This window comes from Coregonus clupeaformis, chromosome 31 (assembly GCF_020615455.1).
Source record: "Coregonus clupeaformis isolate EN_2021a chromosome 31, ASM2061545v1, whole genome shotgun sequence".
NCBI classification, from domain to species: Eukaryota; Metazoa; Chordata; class Actinopteri; order Salmoniformes; family Salmonidae; genus Coregonus; species Coregonus clupeaformis.
In genome coordinates, this window is record NC_059222.1 from 25128757 (window position 1) to 25149041 (window position 20285).

Sequence of the window (20285 nt, forward strand, 5' to 3'; positions counted from 1 at the left end):
ACAAAGTACAATGAATTCACACTCCAGAACAATAGGCGGAAACACAGGGCGAGATAAGAGAAATAGATGAATAGGGAGGCCGTGACCTGCCTCACACTCCAGTACAGTAGGTAGCGGTGTATTCACCTTTCAGTTGATTGCGATCCGCCAGTACAAATTTAAAGAAGAAGAAGGTCCCTCCCGTTTCGTTCTGTTTGCTTTCGTTTACGAAACGTTTATGCAACAGATTTGGCGTAATCAATACACCCCTAGTCTTTGCAATGCATATCTACACAAATTGCAAGGTTGACAATTGCATTTTTTCAACAGGTGCCATATTCGAGGAGAACGCAGTGAGGGATGACGAGGTTTTCCAGCTGGCGATCTCAGACCTCAGTCTCAACGACGACATTTTGCAGAGCGAGAAAATCACACACTCCATCAAACTTGTCGAGGCGAACAACCCTTTCCAGGCGGTCCAGGAAGGTATGTGGGCTGCCATTGAATTCTTATGAAATGCATTGTTTTCCCCTTTCCCTTTCGCCATATTTGGTTAGTAGGCTACTTAGTAGCATAACTATACCTCAAGTGCAGTTTGCAGGCTAGTTATTTTTGAAGAGGAGAAGAGGATCATTTTAAGTGGAACACCCGTTCCCCTTTGATGCTCTTAAGCCTTGTTCACACTGCAGGCCTTAATGCTCAAACCAGTTTAGTTTTTCAAATCCGTTTTGGAATACTGACTGTCCTAACAGCAAGTTACAAGTGACCAAATCGGATTTATGTGTGTTCAGACAGCAGTCATTTGCTCACATGGCTATGCTAGTTGTCATAGTAATGACGGGTGCGTGTGCAGTGGTGTAGGCTGATTGGTGGTGGTGCTTGTGCTTCCTATTGCGTAGAAGTTATGCTGCAAGCTCAGGTGACAACAATGCCTGCCATGGGAGTTTCCAAGCTGCTTTGAATGTTCAAAATCATAGTGTATGAGCACTTTTAAAACCTCAAAGGATAACATGCCCCCTCATTTTTGGGGTGTAATGCAGACGGAACGCTCATTAACTTTTTTCAATCCGAGAATACACGGAGCAGGTAAAACTATTTAATTCGGATAAATTCAAAGTAAGTTATATTTTAATTACCACAAAAATTCCATGAAAAATGATAGTATGACAAACCCAGCAGCGTTAAAGTTCTTGACACATACCCCGTTCAAAGGCACTTAAATCTTTTGTCTTGCCCATTCGCCCTCTGAATGGCACACATACACAATCCATGTCTCAAGGCTTAAAACTCATTTTTTAACCTGTCTCCTCCCCTTCATCTACACTGATTGAAGTGGATTTAACAAGTGACATCAACAAGGGATCATAGCGTTCACCTGGATTCACATGGTCAGTCTATGTCATGGATGTTTTGTACACTCGGCTATGTTGGCTTTCACGCTCAACAGTTTCCCGTGTGTATTAAGAATGGTCCCCCACCCAAAGGACATCCAGCCAACTTGACACAACTGTGGGAAGCATTGGAGTCAACATGGGCCAGCATCCCTGTGGAACGCTTTCAACACCTTGTAGAGTCCATGCCCTGAAGAATTGAGGCTGTTGTGAGGGCAAACGGTGGTGCAACTCAATATTAGGAATGTGTTCCTAATGTTTTGTACACTCATTGTATAGCAGCCTAGAGGTAGGTAATGATGATTTCTTCCCTGTCTTCTCTCTGGCGGTGGCGAGAATGATGAACTATAGTCTACATGTGTGTACTGCGGAGGCTCGTTGAAGGCTTGACCACTTTGGTCAATCAGAACGTAGAAAAAAAAAATCACAATTCACAGTTTCTGCCCTGACGTTAATAAAACTCCATGAACCCCCTCTTGCGCAGTGGAACCCAGAACGATATGTGACTACTTGGTTACGGCAACACCGTCTTGCCGAAGACACCCAAACCAGTGGCCACTGCAAAGCCCAAGGAGCCTGACCCTCTCTGGATGTTGCAGTAGCCCTGCTTGGGATATTTAACCTACATTGGCTATTGGTTGAGATGCAGGGCCCGTGCTAGCTTGGTATGTCAGGTTGGGCAATTGGAAATGTGAATTGGGCCAAGTTGAAGGTAATATAATATTTAGGTTATAGTTTATTGAGATGCATGAATACACCACACCAAAAGCCTGATTTTATGGCTGTTTTTAAATGAATTTCCAGCAATTCTACAACGTTAATGATTTATGTACACTACTTGGTCAATTGATTTTATAGCATGTTTCATCTATGCAAATAAGTTCTATGAATTGATAGTTCACCTCTCTGTTTTATTTTATTCTCTAATAGGGTATATTGTAGCCAGTTTATTTTAAGATACACAATACAATGAAATGTCTACTCGCAATAAAGCTCTCCTTTGCAAACAGTGCAATGATATGAAGCTATATGTATTTGTATTTACATTAGGCTATAGCCTACAAATCATAGGAGGTTGGTGGCACCTTAATTGGGGAGAACGGGCTCGTGGTAATGACTGGAGCAGAATCAGTGGAATGGTATCAAATACATCAAACACATGGTTTCCAGGTGTTTGATGCCATTCCATTTGCTCCATTCCGGCCATTATTATGAGCCGTTCTCCCCTCAGCAGCCTCCACTTCTACAAATAGCTATACCAAGTAGTCTTAGGCCTATTAGGCTTTAGGCCTACTGGAATTTTTTTTTTTTTTTCCAGAACTGGCCGAATAGTAGAGCTATCCTTCAGCTTTCAGCACCACAAGTTGGTTCAACTTCTTTAACATCATTACGCGATCCTGGCGCTGTCCTTTCAGCACCACGAAGGATGTTCCAATCGCTTAAAATTACATCTCATCAAGATCTGTTGCCTACGCCCAATAGTCATACTCGCCACTTATTATTATTATTATTATTACAATTAGAAGATTCTCACTTCTCACAATGGTGCTCCTTTAGTAACGTTAGATCAAAACTGAATCAGTGTCTCACAAGATCACATAATGATTAATTTGCATTTTATATAACAGAACCAAATATAATACCATAGCATAGTAGGCCTATAACGTTACTGTTAAACCAAAAACACCTCCTCATGTCTGAGATTTTAGGATGGTTAGCTGAAACTGAATAGTCCCCCCAAAAATATAATACGGCCTCCCGAGTGGCGCAGTGGTCTAAGGCACTGCATCGCAGTGCTGAGGTGCCACTACAGCCTCGGGTTCGATCCCAGGCTGTGCCACAGCTGGCTGTGACAGGGAGACCCGTGGGGGGGTGCACAATTGGCCCAGCGTTGTCCGGGTTAGGGGAGGGTTTGGCCCGGCCGGGGTTACCTTGTCTCATCGTGCTCTAGCAACTCCTTGTGGCGGGCTGGGCGCCTGCCTGCTGACTTCGGTTTTCAGTTGGACGGTGTTTCCTCCGATACATTGGTGCGGCTGGCTTCTGGGTTAAGCAAGCAGTGTGTCAAGAAGCAATGCGGCTTGGCAGGGTCGTGTTTCGGAGGACACATGGCTCTCGACCTTCGCCTCTCCAGTCCATACTGGAGTTGCAGCGATGAGACAAGATTGTAACTACATTTACATTTTAGTCATTAGCAGACTCTCTTATCCAGAGCGACTTACAGTTAGTGAGTGCATACATTTTCATACTGGCCCCGCGTTGGAATCGAACCCACAACCCTGGCGTTGCAAACAACAATGGGGAAAAAAATTAAATTAAACAAATAATCATAATATATATATATATATATATGTGTGTATGTATGTATATATATGTATATGTGTGTGTAGAAGTAAAAAAAAACGTTTAAAAAAAACTGAATGAGTAGGTGTGTCCAAACCTTTGACTGGTACTATATATATATATATATTACCAGTCAAAGGTTTGGACACACCTACTCATTCAATAAAAATAAAAAAAACGTTTTTTAAAACTATTTTCTACATTGCAGAATAATAGTGAAGACATCAAAACTATGAAATAACACACATGGAATCATGTAGTAACCAAAAAAGTATTAAACAAATCAAAATATAGTTTCTATTTGAGATTCTTCAAAGTACCCACCTTTGCCTTGATGACAGCTTTGCACACTCTTGGTATTCTCTCAACTAATCAAATAAAATAAAATAAAATAAAATTGTATTGGCCACATGCGCCGAATACAACAGGTGCAGACATTACAGTGAAATGCTTACTTACAGCCCTTAACCAACAGTGCATTTATTTTTATTAAAAAAGTAAAATAAAACAACAACAAAAAAGTGTTGAAAAAAAAAGAGCAGAAGTAAAATAAAATAACAGTAGGGAGGCTATATATACAGGGGGGTACCGGTGCAGAGTCAATGTGCGGGGGCACCGGCTAGTTGAGGTAGTTGAAGTGATATGTACATGTGGGTAGAGTTAAAGTGACTATGCATGAATAATTAACAGAGTAGCAGCAGTGTAAAAATATGTGGTGGGGGGCAGTGCAAATAGTCTGGGTAGCCATGATTAGCTGTTCAGGAGTCTTATGGCTTGGGGGTAGAAGCTGTTGAGAAGTCTTTTGGACCTAGACTTGGCACTCCGGTACCGACTAGGGTGGCTGGAGTCTTTGACAATTTTGAGGGCCTTCATGCTTCATGAGGAATGCTTTTCCAACAGTCTTGAAGGAGTTCCCACATATGCTGAGCACTTGTTGGCTGCTTTTCCTTCACTCTGCAGTCCAACTCATCCCAAACCATCTCAATTGAGTTGAGGTCAGGTGATTGTAGAGGCCAGGTCATCTGATGCATCACTCCATCATCCTTCTTGGTCAAATAGCCCTTACACAGCCTGGAGGTGTGTTGGGTCATTGTCCTGTTGAAAAACAAATGATAGTCCCACTAAGCGCAAACCAGATGGGATGGCGTATCACTGCAGAATGCTGTGGTAGCCATGCTGGTTAAGTGTGCCTTGAATTCTAAATAAATCACTGACAGTGTCTCCAGCAAAGCACCCCCACACCATCACATCTCCTCCTCCATGCTTCATGTTGGGAACCACACATGCGGAAATCATCCGTTCACCTACTCTGCGTCTCACAAAGACACTGCGGTTGGAACCAAAAATCTAGAATTTGGACTCATCAGACCAAAGGACAGATTTCCACTGGTCTAATGCCCATTGCTAGTGTTTCTTGGCCCAAGAAAGTCACTTCTTTTTATTGGTGTCCTTTAGTAGTGGTTTCTTTGCGGCAATTCGTCCATGAAGGCCTGATTCACGTAGTCTCCTCTGAACAGTTGATGTTGAGATGTGCCTGTTGCTTGAATTCTGTGAAGCATTTATTTGGGCTGCAATCTGAGGTGAAGTTAACTCTAATGAACTTATCCTCTGCAGCAGAGGTAACTCTGGGTCTTCTTTTCCTGTGGCGGTCCTCATGAGAGCCAGTTTCATCATAGCGCTTGATGGTTTTTGCGACTGCACTTGAAGAAATGTTCAACATTCTTGAAAATCCGGATTGACTGACCTTCATGTCTAATGATGGACTGTCATTTCTCTTTGCTTATTTGAGCTGTTCTTGCTATAATATGGACTTGGTCTTTTACCAAATAGGGCTATCTTCTGTATACCACCCCTACCTTGTCACAACACAACTGATTGGCTCAAACGCATTAAGAAGGAAATAAATTCCACAAATTAACTTTTAACAAGGCACACCTGTTAATTGAAATGCATTCCAGGTGACTACCTCATGAAGCTGGTTGAGAAAATGCCAAGAGTGTGCAAAGCTGTCATCAAGGCAAAGGGTGGCTACTTTGAAGAATTAGTTTAACACTTTTTTGGTTACTACATGATTCCATATGTGTTATTTCATAGTTTTGATTATTCTACAATGTAGAAAATAGTAAAAATAAAGAAAACCCTTGAATGAGTAGGTGTGTCCAAACTTTTGACTGGTACTATATATATAGATATATATTTTTAAATTATACAAACAAATATAATGCGCCAAAACGCAACAGAGTTGCAAGTAGGCAGGATACAGTATATGATTTCATTGAAACAAAATACAAGAAAGGCTAGTAGTTTGTTAACACCATCTGCACTAATTCGCTCACGAAACAGTAATTCAAAAATATCTAAATGCATATTCCCATGAAATTGATTGAGATCGATCAAATGATCGGCTTGGGGATGCAGTATAGATGTTTCACCGGTAAAACGTGAAGAAATATCATGCACGATTGACAGTGATGGCCTATTTTTTAAATTAGGTAGCCTATGGCTAACTTTGTGTTTTTCGTGCACACTCCCGAGTGGCGCAGTGGTCTAAGGCACTGCATCGCGGTGTTAGCTGTGCCAGTAGAGATCCTGGTTCGAATCCAGGCTCTGTCGTAGCCGGCCGCGACCGGGAGACCCATGGGGCGGCGCACAATTGGTCCAGGGTAGGGGAGGGAATGGCCGGCAGGGATGTAGCTTAGTTGGTAGAGCATGGCGTTTGCAACGGCAGGGGTGTGGGTTTGATTCCCACGGGGGGCCAGTATGAAAAATAAAAAATAAACTATGTAGGCACTCACTCTGGATAAGAGCGTCTGCTAAATGACGTAAATGTGTTTGAGGGTATTAAAAAAAAACTACTGTTTTTTTGACTATGTGTGGGCATAGGCAGACATTACAATTGGAGGATTTATTTTATGCATAATCTAAAATGATAGGCTATTCAATTGGCTACACCTGTAGGTACAAACTTTGAGGAAATTATGACGTCATTTATACCTTTTTTTGGCGCTCCTTCACCTAAAAAAATAGCACTACACCACTGGCCACAGCAATCAACTAGCTAGCTAGGTAGCTGTTTAGCTTTCTAGCACATTCACTAATTTGTTTGTAAACATTTAACAAGCTAGTTAGCTACCACATGTTCTTGTCAAACTGTCAACAGAGTAGCTAGCAAGCAACAAGATATGCCAAAACAACAGTCTATATACCACTTGAAGGCAACTAAATCAGATTTGACCATTCAGAAACAAGTCGTATGGCCAAGAATCAGATTTGTATCTGATTTCAAACCACTTACGATGGTGGTTTGAAAAGTGGCTTGAAATATCCGATTCCATGTGGTTTGTGGCTGTTCAGACTGCAGGGGAAAAAATGATATTAGAATCGAATATGCCCCCCAAAAAATATTTCAGTGAACAAGGCTTAAGGCTCCCCAAAATAGTAGAGCAGCAGTGTCTTCTGTGGATAGAAAGCTAGGTGGAAGTATTGAGTCGAGCAGGCCTCAATAGCAATTTTCCACACATCATTGCTATCCAGTGTGAGGCAGCCTTAAAGACATGTTGCTTTCAAAACAGGAAGCCTAATTTGCTTGTTTCATAGTGAGTTGTATTGGTGATGATGGTAGATTTTGATCAAGAAATTAGCCTCTGTTCCAGACTCTGTAACATAACGAAAGGTGTAACATCCATAACAGTTGTTTTTCCTCTCTAAAGTAATAATATTAATGACAATATTTTCAAATTTATCGTGTTTTGTTCAGCCAGGCCTTTTCTTCGAAATTACTATCCATGTTTTGACCTAACACTTACAAACTCACAGACTTTGCTAACATGTTTAGTTGCCCCAAAAAGCTTGTCCATTTCCTGTAACATCCATAACACCTCTTATTTGCTTTATTTGTACAACATGCCAATATTTAGAAGTCCGCTCTTTTTGGTATACACTCCCCCCAAGACACACACATCAAAAGTTTCATTAATTTGTATTTTATTCTGTGAGACATTAAAGTTTTGATTTTGCGTACAAATGTAACATCCATCTGCTGGAATTACCCTGTACCTTTGTTTCTGGGTTGAAGAAGCTATGACCTTTGAAAAGACAATCTCCAGGAAAAAAAAAGTTTACAACAGATAGCAGTGTTGTTGCTCTATAACACTAAACAATCACAACGGCTGCTTAAAGGGGCAGTGCAGTCAAAAAAAAATTCAGCCTGTTCAGGTGGGATGGTGTTTTTGGCCCACAGCAAAAACACCATCACAATCTGATCTGATTATTCTGACCAATGACCAGTCATTTTTATTTGCATATGTATGTCATTTTTTATTTGCATATGTATCTGCTACTTTGAAGGGTTAAGCGGGGTAGGAGCAGTGGTATTCAAAGTTGAGGTCACGTGTTTTTTTAGAGTAGAGATTATTGTATGGGACAATATACAAACATTTTAAGAAAGATAATAATAATTAAAAAAAGATTAAGTATTTATTGGTTTCTTTTTAATTTTACATTTACTACTTTTTAAGGTTGTCATTAGATTTGTGGTGGGGTGGGGTTGTGAGAAATTATTGGGGAAAAAATAGGGTCCCAAGACCATTTCAATGGCAAAAGGAGGCTCAGTTATATAAATTCTACAAAATATATGTATTTTGAGTTAATTTCGTGAAATAAACACACACAGTGATTTATTAGTCATACAGTGATGATTTAAAAATACAATTAAAAAGACTGCATGGGCTTTAAGCCTAAACGCTGTATCTGCAGTGTATCCACACACTCATTTGTGTCAGTCAACCAAGGGTTAACACCTGTCCCTGAGAGTTGAGCAGGTGTCAATGCCCCTGTGAACAAACACAATCAGCATGCTTGACCTTTGCCTTGTATAATGTACAAAATGTAGGATACAAGGACGTTCTTTGATGTTCTAGAATTGCTCGTAAACCATGTCATCTTTACTTGCCAGAGGTCCGTATACATTACATACAGTACATTGGCAGCTGTTGATGTTGAATTGAGATGGAAACTCACTAAGTCAGTTTGCCGTTCACGACCTTCCGGAGGAGGTCAATAGCAGCAAAGGATGTGCTGCTCATTATTTGCATAAATCTCTTTCAGCAAAATCTATGTTAACTGCATGTAAGTATACGTGGCCTTTGCACACAAGTACACAAACAATGGCATCTAATTCCATTTACATTGGAGGCTGTTTGTTAATTGGTCACAGTTGAGTCCCTGGGCTTTTTCAATTAATGACATTGAGGGGCAGAGGAGATCAATATGGCACAGCCAGGGAGCGGCTCGATGACTTCCCACTCGTCGCTGACCTTTTCCTCCACGGCAGATAGTCAGCCCTCTGAGACCACCGCTGACAGCTTGGGGTATGGAGGATTATGGGTAATGAGGGAGGGATTCACACCTTGTGATGTGTCCTGCTGTCCAGTGAGCCCTGCGCTCAGCGCCCACTCCTCTCTCAGTGACCAATAGAACCCAGGGGGCCGTGGAGCTGCTGATATGATGCTCTTCCTGTGGAGAGGGAGGAGAGAGAGATCTCTGGCTGACTTAGAACAGAACCCTCTGTTGCTTTGTGTCATTTTACATTTGAGAGTGACATGATTGGTAGAATATTGTAGGAGTGAAGAACCAATGCAAGTGAAAATACTGGAGGCACATACAGTATTTGTGTTTATATGTCCAGTAACATGATTGGTGGAATCTTGTTGGGGTGAATAATCAATACCAAGTGAAGATACTGGAGGCACATTTAGGCCTGTGTTGTTGATGGTAAGTGTTGGGCAGTGTTTCATTCTGAATGTGCAAATTTTTCTTCATCTCCAAAGATGGATGTCCATATTGTGTTGCTTGAGGAGAAGGAAAGCATGCATTACCATAGCCCTCTTGCTTCGGTTGCTCACGGATACAGAATAACACCAACGAAGACATTTCATAAGAGAGCAGATAAACATGACACACACACACACACACACACACACACACACACATTTGTTCATTGCAGTAAAGTTGATTTAGCTTGTTTGAAAACGCATCACATACAAGACAAAGCAATAGTGTGTCTTATGACAGTGGGAGCTCATTAATAATGGATCGTGCATTTAGGGAGTGGTTTTTCATCCTTGGAACAAGATATTATTTTACAGTAAGTCTTTGATTTGATTGTATGTAAAACTATTATTCACAAACATCAAGAACAATGTCTGAAAGTTTCTGTCAAATTACCTTTTTCATTAGCTATGAAATGCTTCAGCAAAAACGATTGGAATTGGAACTTCACACTTAGCATCTCCACTCAAAGAACAATTTTTATAATGGTTGGATTTCTTTATTGACTCCGACGCTGAAGTGTAATTATTGGATATTTGCTAACTTTTTATTCTCACTGTACAAATTCTTTAATGTCTTTTTAAAGTAAAACAAATTAGGCTAATTACCGTTCTTTATCATGGCCAGCAGCTCCATTTTCTCTGCATTAGTGTAAAAACAATCATTTTACCCTGGCATCCTCTGCTGAATGAATGATTGTTTTTTTCCGTTGACAAATGTCCACTATCCTTTCTTTACACTGACAATCCCCAATGTGCTGCATCTAAAACAAATCAACGCTTATTGTCACCTCATTGTCAGAAGAGCAGCATTCTCTGATTGAATTCCATGATTACCGCATTAATATTTATCTCACTAGAAAACTAAACAGAACCTTTTCTCTCCAAGCTTTAAGTGCACCATCGTGCTGATGGTGAAAAGCATTTAATTGATATGACCTTTTTAGTGGCCATGCAGATGAGAAGAGTGTTTATTAAGAACATTCACCTGTCTCTCCTGGTGGTGACCTATTCAGCTGGAGTACAATGGATAAGTACAATACAATGGATAAGACTACAGCACAGAAGACTCAAGCCTACTCTTATGTTCCCTGTGAAGGTAGAGAGACTCACACCTTCGATGTGCAGTCATCCCAGTGCATCTTCTCAAATAGGACCAAAGATGCTGTGACACCGGGATCCCAAAGTGATGAGATTGATCTCCTTCTCTCCTCCTCCCTCTCCCTCGCTCTCTCTTCTGTGGTGATTCTACAGTGAGCTCTGAGAATAACTTATACCCAGCTGGCAGCCAGCTCCAACCGTGAGCCTGCATCAGTCAGTGCTGGCATGAAAGACACCCATTTTATGACAGAGGAAACAATTGGGCAGAATTAATCATGTTTCCACCCTAACTTATTCTCCCAGACTGGTGCAATTTAGAAAGGAGATGCATAGCTGGAGTGGGGATAAACATCCAAAAGTGCAAGCCCAGTTCTATCTCCACAAGATATACTGCCATGGTTGGCTATGCAGCATCACCCATTAGCTGTGCGCCGCGCTTTAAACGAAGCCGTCCTGGATAATTAATTTGTGGACTTTTCCGGACTCATATCCCGGCATCTGATGCAAACACTGATTTAAAATTATTTCTGGCTGCCTGGTAAGCAGCTCGGGCTCAGAGGAGGAGAGGCCTGCTGTGTGAGGATGGTTGTTTGCATGTTTCTGTGTTGCCTGATAAAAAGGCAACTTCAGGACACCTGGGAATCAAATGAGGGGGAGCTCCGGCGTGAGTGATGACTCCCACTGCTCGGTACGACGCAGACAAATGACCATCCTCTGTCCCACGGATGTGCCTGCCCATGGCACGCTTTTTGTCTCTCTGACTCGCTCCCTCAATCTCTTTCTCTGTACTGATCTGCTTACATGATAGGCACCCATTGACTGCATGTCTATTGGATCCTTCCGACTACACCATTATATAGCACATGCTGTCAGCCGTTGACAATCTCTCATGTCTTAGTACAGCAGAGATGAACTGATATTTGCCATTCAGTGCTATTACACTTCCTGTTCAGGAGTTGAGTCAGACTTGTAGGAGTAACTTGCCACTTCTCAAGCAGGGAGGGTCAAGTGTATCTAGCAGGTTAGAGGCGGGTTCCCAAAAAGACTCTAAAATTAGAAAATGGAACTGAGCCAATTTATCTTGAGATTTTTTCCATTCAGCTCCATGTAGCTAGTAGTGTTGGAGGTTGAGCTCTTTGGTGTGTGGAGCTGAGTCATACTGGCGACCGCACAGCTCTGCACCTTCCCTGGGTGTCCCTTCTCTGCGCGCTCCCGTGCCACCTTCTGTTCGAGTAGCTGTAGTTTCCTCCGCAATGTCCTGTTCTCTTTCTGACTTTGAGAAATTTCAAAACAAAACACTGCATAGTCGTCGTCTACAAGTTTACAGATCTCTGACGGCAGCATTCGCTAGCACCTCCATAATGGAGGCTATTTGAGTGTGAAAAACCATACAGTTAACGTTTTCCATTGTTAGCAGCTAGCTACCGTCACCTAGATAACATCTATCAACCAATTCCTGCCTGATTTAATGATCAGTATCCTTGACGCTCAGGTCAGACTTGTTCAGAAAGAACAGTGTGTTAGCTATAATATCTATATTATAATAATATACACACACAAACACACACTATATATATAGTACCAGTCAAACGTTTGGACACACCTACTCATTCAGGGGTTTTTCTTTATTTTTGCTATTTTCTACATTGTAGAATAATGGTGAAGACATCAAAACTGTGGAGTGGCACATGTGGAATCATGTAGTGACCAAAGAAGTGTTGAACAAATCAAAATAAATTTTTGATTTTTGATTCTTCAGGGTAGCCACCCTTTGCCTTGATGACAGCTTTGCACACTCTTGGCATTCTCTCAACCAGCTTCACCTGGAATGCTTTTCCAACAGTCTTGAAGGAGTTCCCACATATTCTGAGCACTTACTGGCGCTTTTCCTTCACTCTGCAGTCCAACTCATCCCAAACCATCTCAATTGGGTTGAGGTCGGGTGATTGTGGAGGCCATGTCATCTGATGCAGCACTCCATCACTCTCCTTCTTGGTCAAATAGCCCTTACAAAGCCTGGAGGTGTGATGGGTCATTGTCCTGTTGAAAACAAATGACAGTCCCACTATGCCCAAACCAGATGGGATGGTGTATTGCTGCAGAATGCTGTGGTAGCCATGCTGGTTAAGAGTGTGATTTATTTAGAATTCAAGGCAGACAGTGTTACCAGCAAAGCACCATCACACCTCCTCCTCCATGCTTCACCGTGGGAACCACACATGTGGATATCATCCGTTCACCTACTCTGCGTCTCACAAAGACATGGCGGTTGCAACCAAAAATGTTTAATTTGGACTCATCAGACCAAAGGACAGATTTCCACCAGTCTAATGTCCATTGCGTGTGTTTCTTGGCCCAAGCAAGTCTCTTCTTCTTATTGGTGTCCTTTAGTAGTGGTTTCTTTGCAGCAATTCGACCATAGCCCTCCTGTAGCTCAGTTGGTAGAGCATGGCGCTTGCAACGCCAGGGTTGTGGGTTCGATTCCCACGGGGGGCCAGTATGAAAAATTTATGCACTAACTAAGTCGCTCTGGATAAGAGCGTCTGCTAAATGACTAAAATGTAAATGTAAAATGTGTCTGTTCTGAGTGAGGCCGTGACCACAGAGGGACTGTGGGAGGAGATGGTTTCTGAAGCACAGAAGGGTTAAGGTCGGGCTGCAGTCAGGGAAGCTGGAGTTGGGGGAGCAACATTGATTTAGGAGCAAGGGGAGGCTGTGGACCTGGCCATGGGCCACCACTCTCTGAGAGGGGAAATGCCTCTTATTGACTACACTTCACCATGGCACCCCCGCCTCTCTGCTCTACTCTTAGCCACTGAGTAGAGCAGAGAGTGGAAATGTAGAGGATACTGGAGCTCACTCTTGCCTGGATGCCTATGTTACATGGATACAGAATGTGCCACGTTGGGAAAGTATCTCAGCACTTAAGGTAGTTGATCTGATTCTTCAGGGGAGAAGTTGCGGTGTTATTCTTTTTCCTTTTAGGCAATTAAGCACAAATAACCTTGCAGTATATCCATATCACTTTAATAGCAATACATTACCACCACTCAATAGTAGCGGCTTTCAATCCCCAAGAAAACATATTTCTGCTATAGTTAGTTACCAGAGTTATTTGTTATTAATCTAGCATGTCCTGACTTCTAGAGATCTATAATTCAGTAGTGGAGTGGTATGAACGTTATGGTGGGCCTTAGGGGGCCTGGCCCACCCTAACGTACCTCCTGGCCCGTCCAAATAAAATATTTCAATATTGACAATTTATTTGACAGAGACGCGCGTCGACAGAAAGACCCATCACTGTCAGATAAAGCATCCGCGCAAGCGAAACAACACCTCTCTGTCTCAGTATGTGTAGCCCATGTATCTGATGCTGTCTGGAATAAAAGAGTATGGGATGACATTCTCTTTCTTGCCAGACCGCATCAGATACATGGGGCTACATAGCATCCAATCGACTGTTTCAGTTGATTGGATGCTATTATGGACTAACATGCAAAGGTAACCTACTTTTTGAAGTGATTTCTTATACAATCAGATAAAAACATAATGACTGGTTGTGTTCATGCCACATTAAAAGGTAGGCTAATACATTTTTACCTTTCAATTAAATGTCATTACTATAAAAGCCACAATAGAACCACTAAAGCAGTCATTTGGACTGCTCATGAATAAAAAAAAAAGTATTACTCTGCCATTTTTAAAGTCATGCCCCCCTCCGTCCTTGACGTTTCCCAAATCAGTCTATAATACACACTGTTGTTGTTAGAATCTTAATATCACAAACATAATTGATGTAATAGACAGTTTTAGGAGGGCATGTCATTTTTTATATCGTTTTCCCCGTTGCCCATCCTCTCGAACAGTAGGGCCTGCTCCCCTCCTTCTCCCGATAGTTGAAGATGCCGTGCCCAGTTGAAAATCATCCTGAAAATTCCCTCGAAAGTGAACCTAACACAGGAGGTTGATGGCACCTTAATTGGGGAGAACGGGCTCGTGGTAATGGCTGGAGCGGAATTAGTGGAATGGAATCAAATACATCAAACACATGGTTTCCATGTTTGATGCCATTCCATTCGTACCGTTCCATCCTTTATTATGGGTCGTTCTCCCATCAGCAGCCTCCACTGGAACATAAACTACACCGAAACAAATGTCACACAATGCCTATAATAAGAGCTGAAATAAATGAAGTATGATGGGGGAGAATGGATGAGTCGATGAGCGAGGGGAAGCGAACGATGCATAATTATGTCACCAATTGTGAATGAAAAGGGCGGGCCATTCTATTGTATTGATATATTCATGTTTATTTTGTGATATCCAATTGGTAGTTACAGTCTTGTCCCATCGCTGCAACTCCCCTATAGACTCGGGAGAGGCGAAGGTCGAGAGCCATGCATCCTCCGAAACACGACCATGCCAAGCCGCACTGCTTTTTGACACACTGCTCGCTTAACCCGGAAGCCAGCCGCACCAATGCGTCGGAGGAAACACCGTCCAGCTGGCGAGAGAAGTCAGCTTGCAGGCGCCTGGCCCACCACAAGGAGTCGCTAGAGCGCTATGGGACAAGAAAATCTCAGCTGGCCAAACCCTCCCCTAACCCAGACGACGGCAATTGTGCGCCACCTCATGGGTCTCCCTGTCACGGCCGGCTGTGACACATCCTGGGATCGAACCCGGGTCTGTAGTGACGCCTCAAGCACTGCGAGTATTGATATATTCTAATCTCAAAATGTTATGTACTCTATCAGTCTAATCTGGCCTATTGTGAGAGTGTGTGTTATTTACAATGGCAAGAAGACCAAGACTAATGATTGCACTCGTTAGCGTTGCTACAAAATCCGAATGTAAATGACTCCGATGGTGGGGAAGAAATTAATCATGATGACATCTCTGAGTATTCTTCTGATTCTGAGCCTCAACCTGAACCTACACCTCCGAGGCATAAGCGCCAAAAAAGCCAGAACTGTCACGCCCTGGCTCTGGGGACTTATATATTGAGCCAGGGTGTGGATTTTCTATGTGTCATTTTCTATGTTGTGTTCTAGTTCACGTATTTCTATGTTGGCCAGGGTGGTTCCCAATCAGAGGCAGCTGTTGCTCGTTGTCTCTGATTGGGTACAATACTTAGGCAGCCTGTTGGCACTTTTGTTTTGTGGGATCTTGTTCCGGAAGGTTTGTGTTGGTGTTATTTAACCTAGGACTTCACGTATCGTTTGTTTTGTTGTTTTGTTTAGATCGTGTATTCAGTACAATAAAAGTATGTACGCATATCACGCTGCGCCTTGGTCCGTGTCTAACGACGATCGTGACAAGAACTGTACGCACTGAGCAGGTTCCCACGCCACCACCAAATGAAACAGTGAGACAGGAGAGAGGACGGCACCGTTTGGAATAGAACAAGCCGGTGAGAATTCTACGGGCTATTATCAACAAAAAATGTCATCACTGAGGGAGCTGGCCATACATCTACAAGAAAAGGCCCTACAAGCAAGAAATCCGCAACGCACTTAACAGCTTTCGTTGTTCAGGCTATGTGACATGGACATGTGCCAACTGATAATTTACTTTTTGACTGCTGTCATATCAACACTTATATTCATAATGCCATTATGGCTTTTGTGATGATTTTCACTATCGTCAAGTACACTTGGAGCTTGTAATCATGTTTAGGCTTCTGATGTTTTCGTCATTTGACCATGCATCTAGCTGATCGTGCGTCTTGGTGGTTGGGGTAGGCCTATTTATTTGTATTTTGTCGTTTTAAAAAGAAGCTTATACTGGGTTCCAACACCAATGCTTTCTGTTTCATAGTTGCAACAAAGGCACTCCACAAATACAATTTATTGAACAGTTTATATATATATATATATATATATATATATAAGTCCCCCTATGAAAATCAAATGCCCATCCAACGGATTTGTTCTGGCGCCGGCCCTGCAAAAGCCCTATATGCAGTGTATTGTGGTCTATTGTGAATGTCTGCATACATACTGCATGCCTTCAGTCAGAGAAGGATAGTATGTCGATATAGACTAGTGGGAGCCCCCGGTTACAGTGTATGGCCTCTGCTAGTTGACCTTTCCTACAGCTTATGTGGCCTAAGGCTCTTCTATAACCTTTACATTTACATTTTAGTCATTTAGCAGACGCTCCTATCCAGAGCGACTTACAGTTAGCACATACATTATTTTATCGAACCCACAACCCTGGCGTTGCAAACGCCATGCTCTACCAACTGAGCTACATCCCCTGCCGGCCATTCCCTCCCCTACCCTGGACGACGCTGGGCCAATTGTGCGCCGCCCCATGGGTCTCCCGGTCGCGGCCGGCTACGACAGAGCCTGGATTCGAACCAGGATCTCTAGTGGCACAGCCTTTGACATCATCAACTCACCATTGACATTATTGAGGTCAATGAAACCAGTCAGTAAATAGGCTTATACTCAAGTCCTAGTCTTGTTTGGGTAGGAGTCTTTTTCATGGAACCACCTTTTCCACCAGGCCCTGAATTCAGCAATGAGGAGCATTGCGATCTTAAAGATGTACTCCGAGATCTTGAGCACAACAAATTCGTAACATATTGCACGAATTGGATTCGTAGCATATCAAACGAATTGCCAAATTCGTATGATATCATACAAATTGCAAAGTTTGTAACATACTGTATCAAACAAAATGGATGACATAGTACACAATGGGATAATGTAGTACACAAAAAACTGGGACCACTTTTGGCTTGTGAACACCACTTTCAAAACTACTGGATGAAATTAGTGCAACTTTAAGCAGGATCATTTCTTGGAACTAGAGATCCAAGCCCCACATAAATCTGCCATATTTGGTCTGGCAGTTATGTGGCTGATGAGTTTGAAAGAGTTTCAGAGGTTGCAGTGATTTCATTCTGGCCCGTTTTCAAAGGGAGAAACAGCACTCTGGCAAATGTCATTACAATCTCTGATCTCTGCAATCCATCTCAGTACAGATCACAGATACGTTCTGGGGCTTTAAACTCAGCCCAATGGAAATGTTTTCTGGCTCGTTCATAATATTATTTTCTCTATCTCTATTGGGTTCTGGTTTGTTTGACTGGCAATGATAAAGAGACTTGGATTGAGATTAAAGATATCCCGTCTCTTACTGTAGATGTAGTTATAGCCTAACTAGGGCCTGGAGTTTATCCTGGTCATGTCACATGGTAAAGAAAAACTCCTGGTCTTAGTTATTAGTGACTGTCTTTGGCAGCATTCCCTCTGCAGGGCCATGAAGGGAGAACAGCAGCAGCACTCGCCATGGTGATGTACTGGAAAGCCCCGCTCTGCAATCGTATCACTCATTTGACATGTCAGACTTTTTGCTCAGTCAAATACACTGCGCTGCTGCATTACAATATTCAATCAGAATGAGTCACTGTTGTGCCTTGGAGAGTACCATGTATTACTGAGAGAGGGGGTAGAGAGGCAGAGATAGACACACGCAGAGAGAAACAAACAAACAGCGAGAGAGATGCAATGACCTGTAATTATTTCAAGAAGCCATTTGCATTGTTAAGAGAGAATGTAAACAACCCTTGGGGAAAAAACTGTTTCACAACAGCAAGTTGGAATGATTACGGCACGGGGAATATCATCTAAAAATTACTGCTGTTTAGCAGGCAAATGCCTCCAATTATCAGGTACATGGCTCAACTATTAAACTGTGCAATTAAGGCAAGATTGTCTCATCACATCAGAGAGTAGCTATTACTGCTGTCTCCCATGCCTCTTATTGAGCTATGATTGAATCGTCGCACTTACACTATCACCGTACTTCACAAGCCTACCGACCTACCCTCCTACCTACCTACCACAGGAGGTTGGTGGTACCTCAATTGGGGAGGACGGGCTCGTGTTAATGGCTGGAGTGGAGTGAGTGGAATGATATCAAACAAATGGTTTCTATGTGTTTGATGCCATTCCATTAGCGCTGTTTCAGCCATTATTATGAGCCATCCTCCCCTCATCAGCCTCCACTGCTACCTACCTACCTACCTAACTACCTACCTACCTACCTCATTACAAGAAATTACATCAATTATGAAGATGAACGAAGTGACTGTGTCCATAGGAGTCCATAGGAATCACCACTGACTGATATAATGCCAGTTCCCCCTCAAGTAGCTATGTGTCTAATGCCTCTGGAGTCACTATTCATACTCCAAAGTTGGCTTGTTTGAAAGGGATTTTGTCTCCAGGAAATAAGCAATATGGATGGAGTATTATACTGTGTACCTAAGAGGCTTAAAGATGGACATCAGTGGTGGTATGATATATCAAATCAAATTATTGGTTGCATACACATACACTTTATATGCAAAAGTATGTGGACACCCCTTCAAATTTGTGGATTTGACTATTTCAGCCACACCAGTTGCTGACAGGTGTATAAAATTGAGCACACAACCATGCAATCTCCATAGACAAACATTGGCAGTAGAATGGCCTTACTAAAGAGCTCAGTGACTTTCAACGTGGCACCGTCATAGGATGTCATCTTTCCAGCAAGTCAGTTTGTCAAATTTCTGCCCTGCTAGAGCTGCCCCGGTCAACTTCCCCGGTCAGCTGCCTCCGGTGCTGTTATTGTGAAGTGAAAACATCTAGGAGCAACAACGGCTCAGCCGTGAAGTGGTAGGCCACACAAGCGAGTGCTGAAGCTTGTAGCTTGTAAAAAACGTCTGTCCTCGGTTGCAACACTCACTACCGAGATCCAAACTGCATCTAGCAACGTCAGCACAAGAACTGTTCGTCGGGAACTTCATGAAATGGGTTTCCGTGGCCAAGCAGCCACACACAAGCCTAAGATCACCATGCACAATGCCAAGCGTTTGCTGGAGTGGTGTAAAGCTCGCTGCCATTGAACTCTGGAGCAGTGGAAACACGTTCTCTAGACTGATTAATCACGCTTCACCATCTGGCAGTCCGACAGACAAATCTGGGTTTGGCGGATGCCAGGAGAACGCTACCTGCCCCACTGCATGGTGACAACTATAAGGTTTGGTGGAGGAGGAATAATGGTCTGGGGCTGTTTTTCATGGTTCGGGCTAGGCTCCTTAGTTCCAGTGAAGGGAAATCATAATGCTACAGCATACATTGACGATTCTGTGCTTCCAGCTTTGTGGCAACAGTTTGGGGAAGGCCCTTTCCTGTTTCAGCATGACAATGACCCTGTACACAAAGCGAGGTCCATACAGAAATAGTTCGTCAAGATCGGTATGGAAGAACTTGACTGGCCTGCACATAGCCCTGACTTCAACCCCATCGAACACCTTTGGGATGAATTGGAACGCCGACTGCTAGCCAGGCCTAATCGCCCAATATCAGTGCCGACTTCACTAATGCTCTTGTGGCTGAATGGAAGCAAGTCCCCGCAGCAATGTTCCAGCATCTAGTGGAAAGCCTTCCCAGAAGAGTGGAGGCTGTTATAGCAGCAACAGGGGGACCAACTCAATATTAGTGCCCATGATTTTGGAATGAGATGTTCGACGTGCAGGTGTCCACATACCTTTGGTCATGTAGTGTATTTAGCAGATGTTATTGCGGGTGTAGCGAAATGCTTGTGATATGATCAGCCTTGCAGGAAGCTTTCTCCTCTTTCCTTTTGT

General features: G+C 42.8%; 1 protein-coding gene across 1 annotated transcript in view; it reads left to right on the top strand.

Moving 5' to 3' along the window:
* The window catches only part of LOC121547303 (glutamate receptor ionotropic, delta-1), a 509157-nt gene that overhangs the window by 5146 nt on the left and 483726 nt on the right, over window positions 1-20285 (top strand). Inside the window, exon 2 of the mRNA XM_041858495.2 lies at window positions 310-465. Coding sequence (XP_041714429.1) covers window positions 310-465 — 156 coding nt within the window. The remainder of the gene's footprint in view (window positions 1-309; window positions 466-20285) is intronic.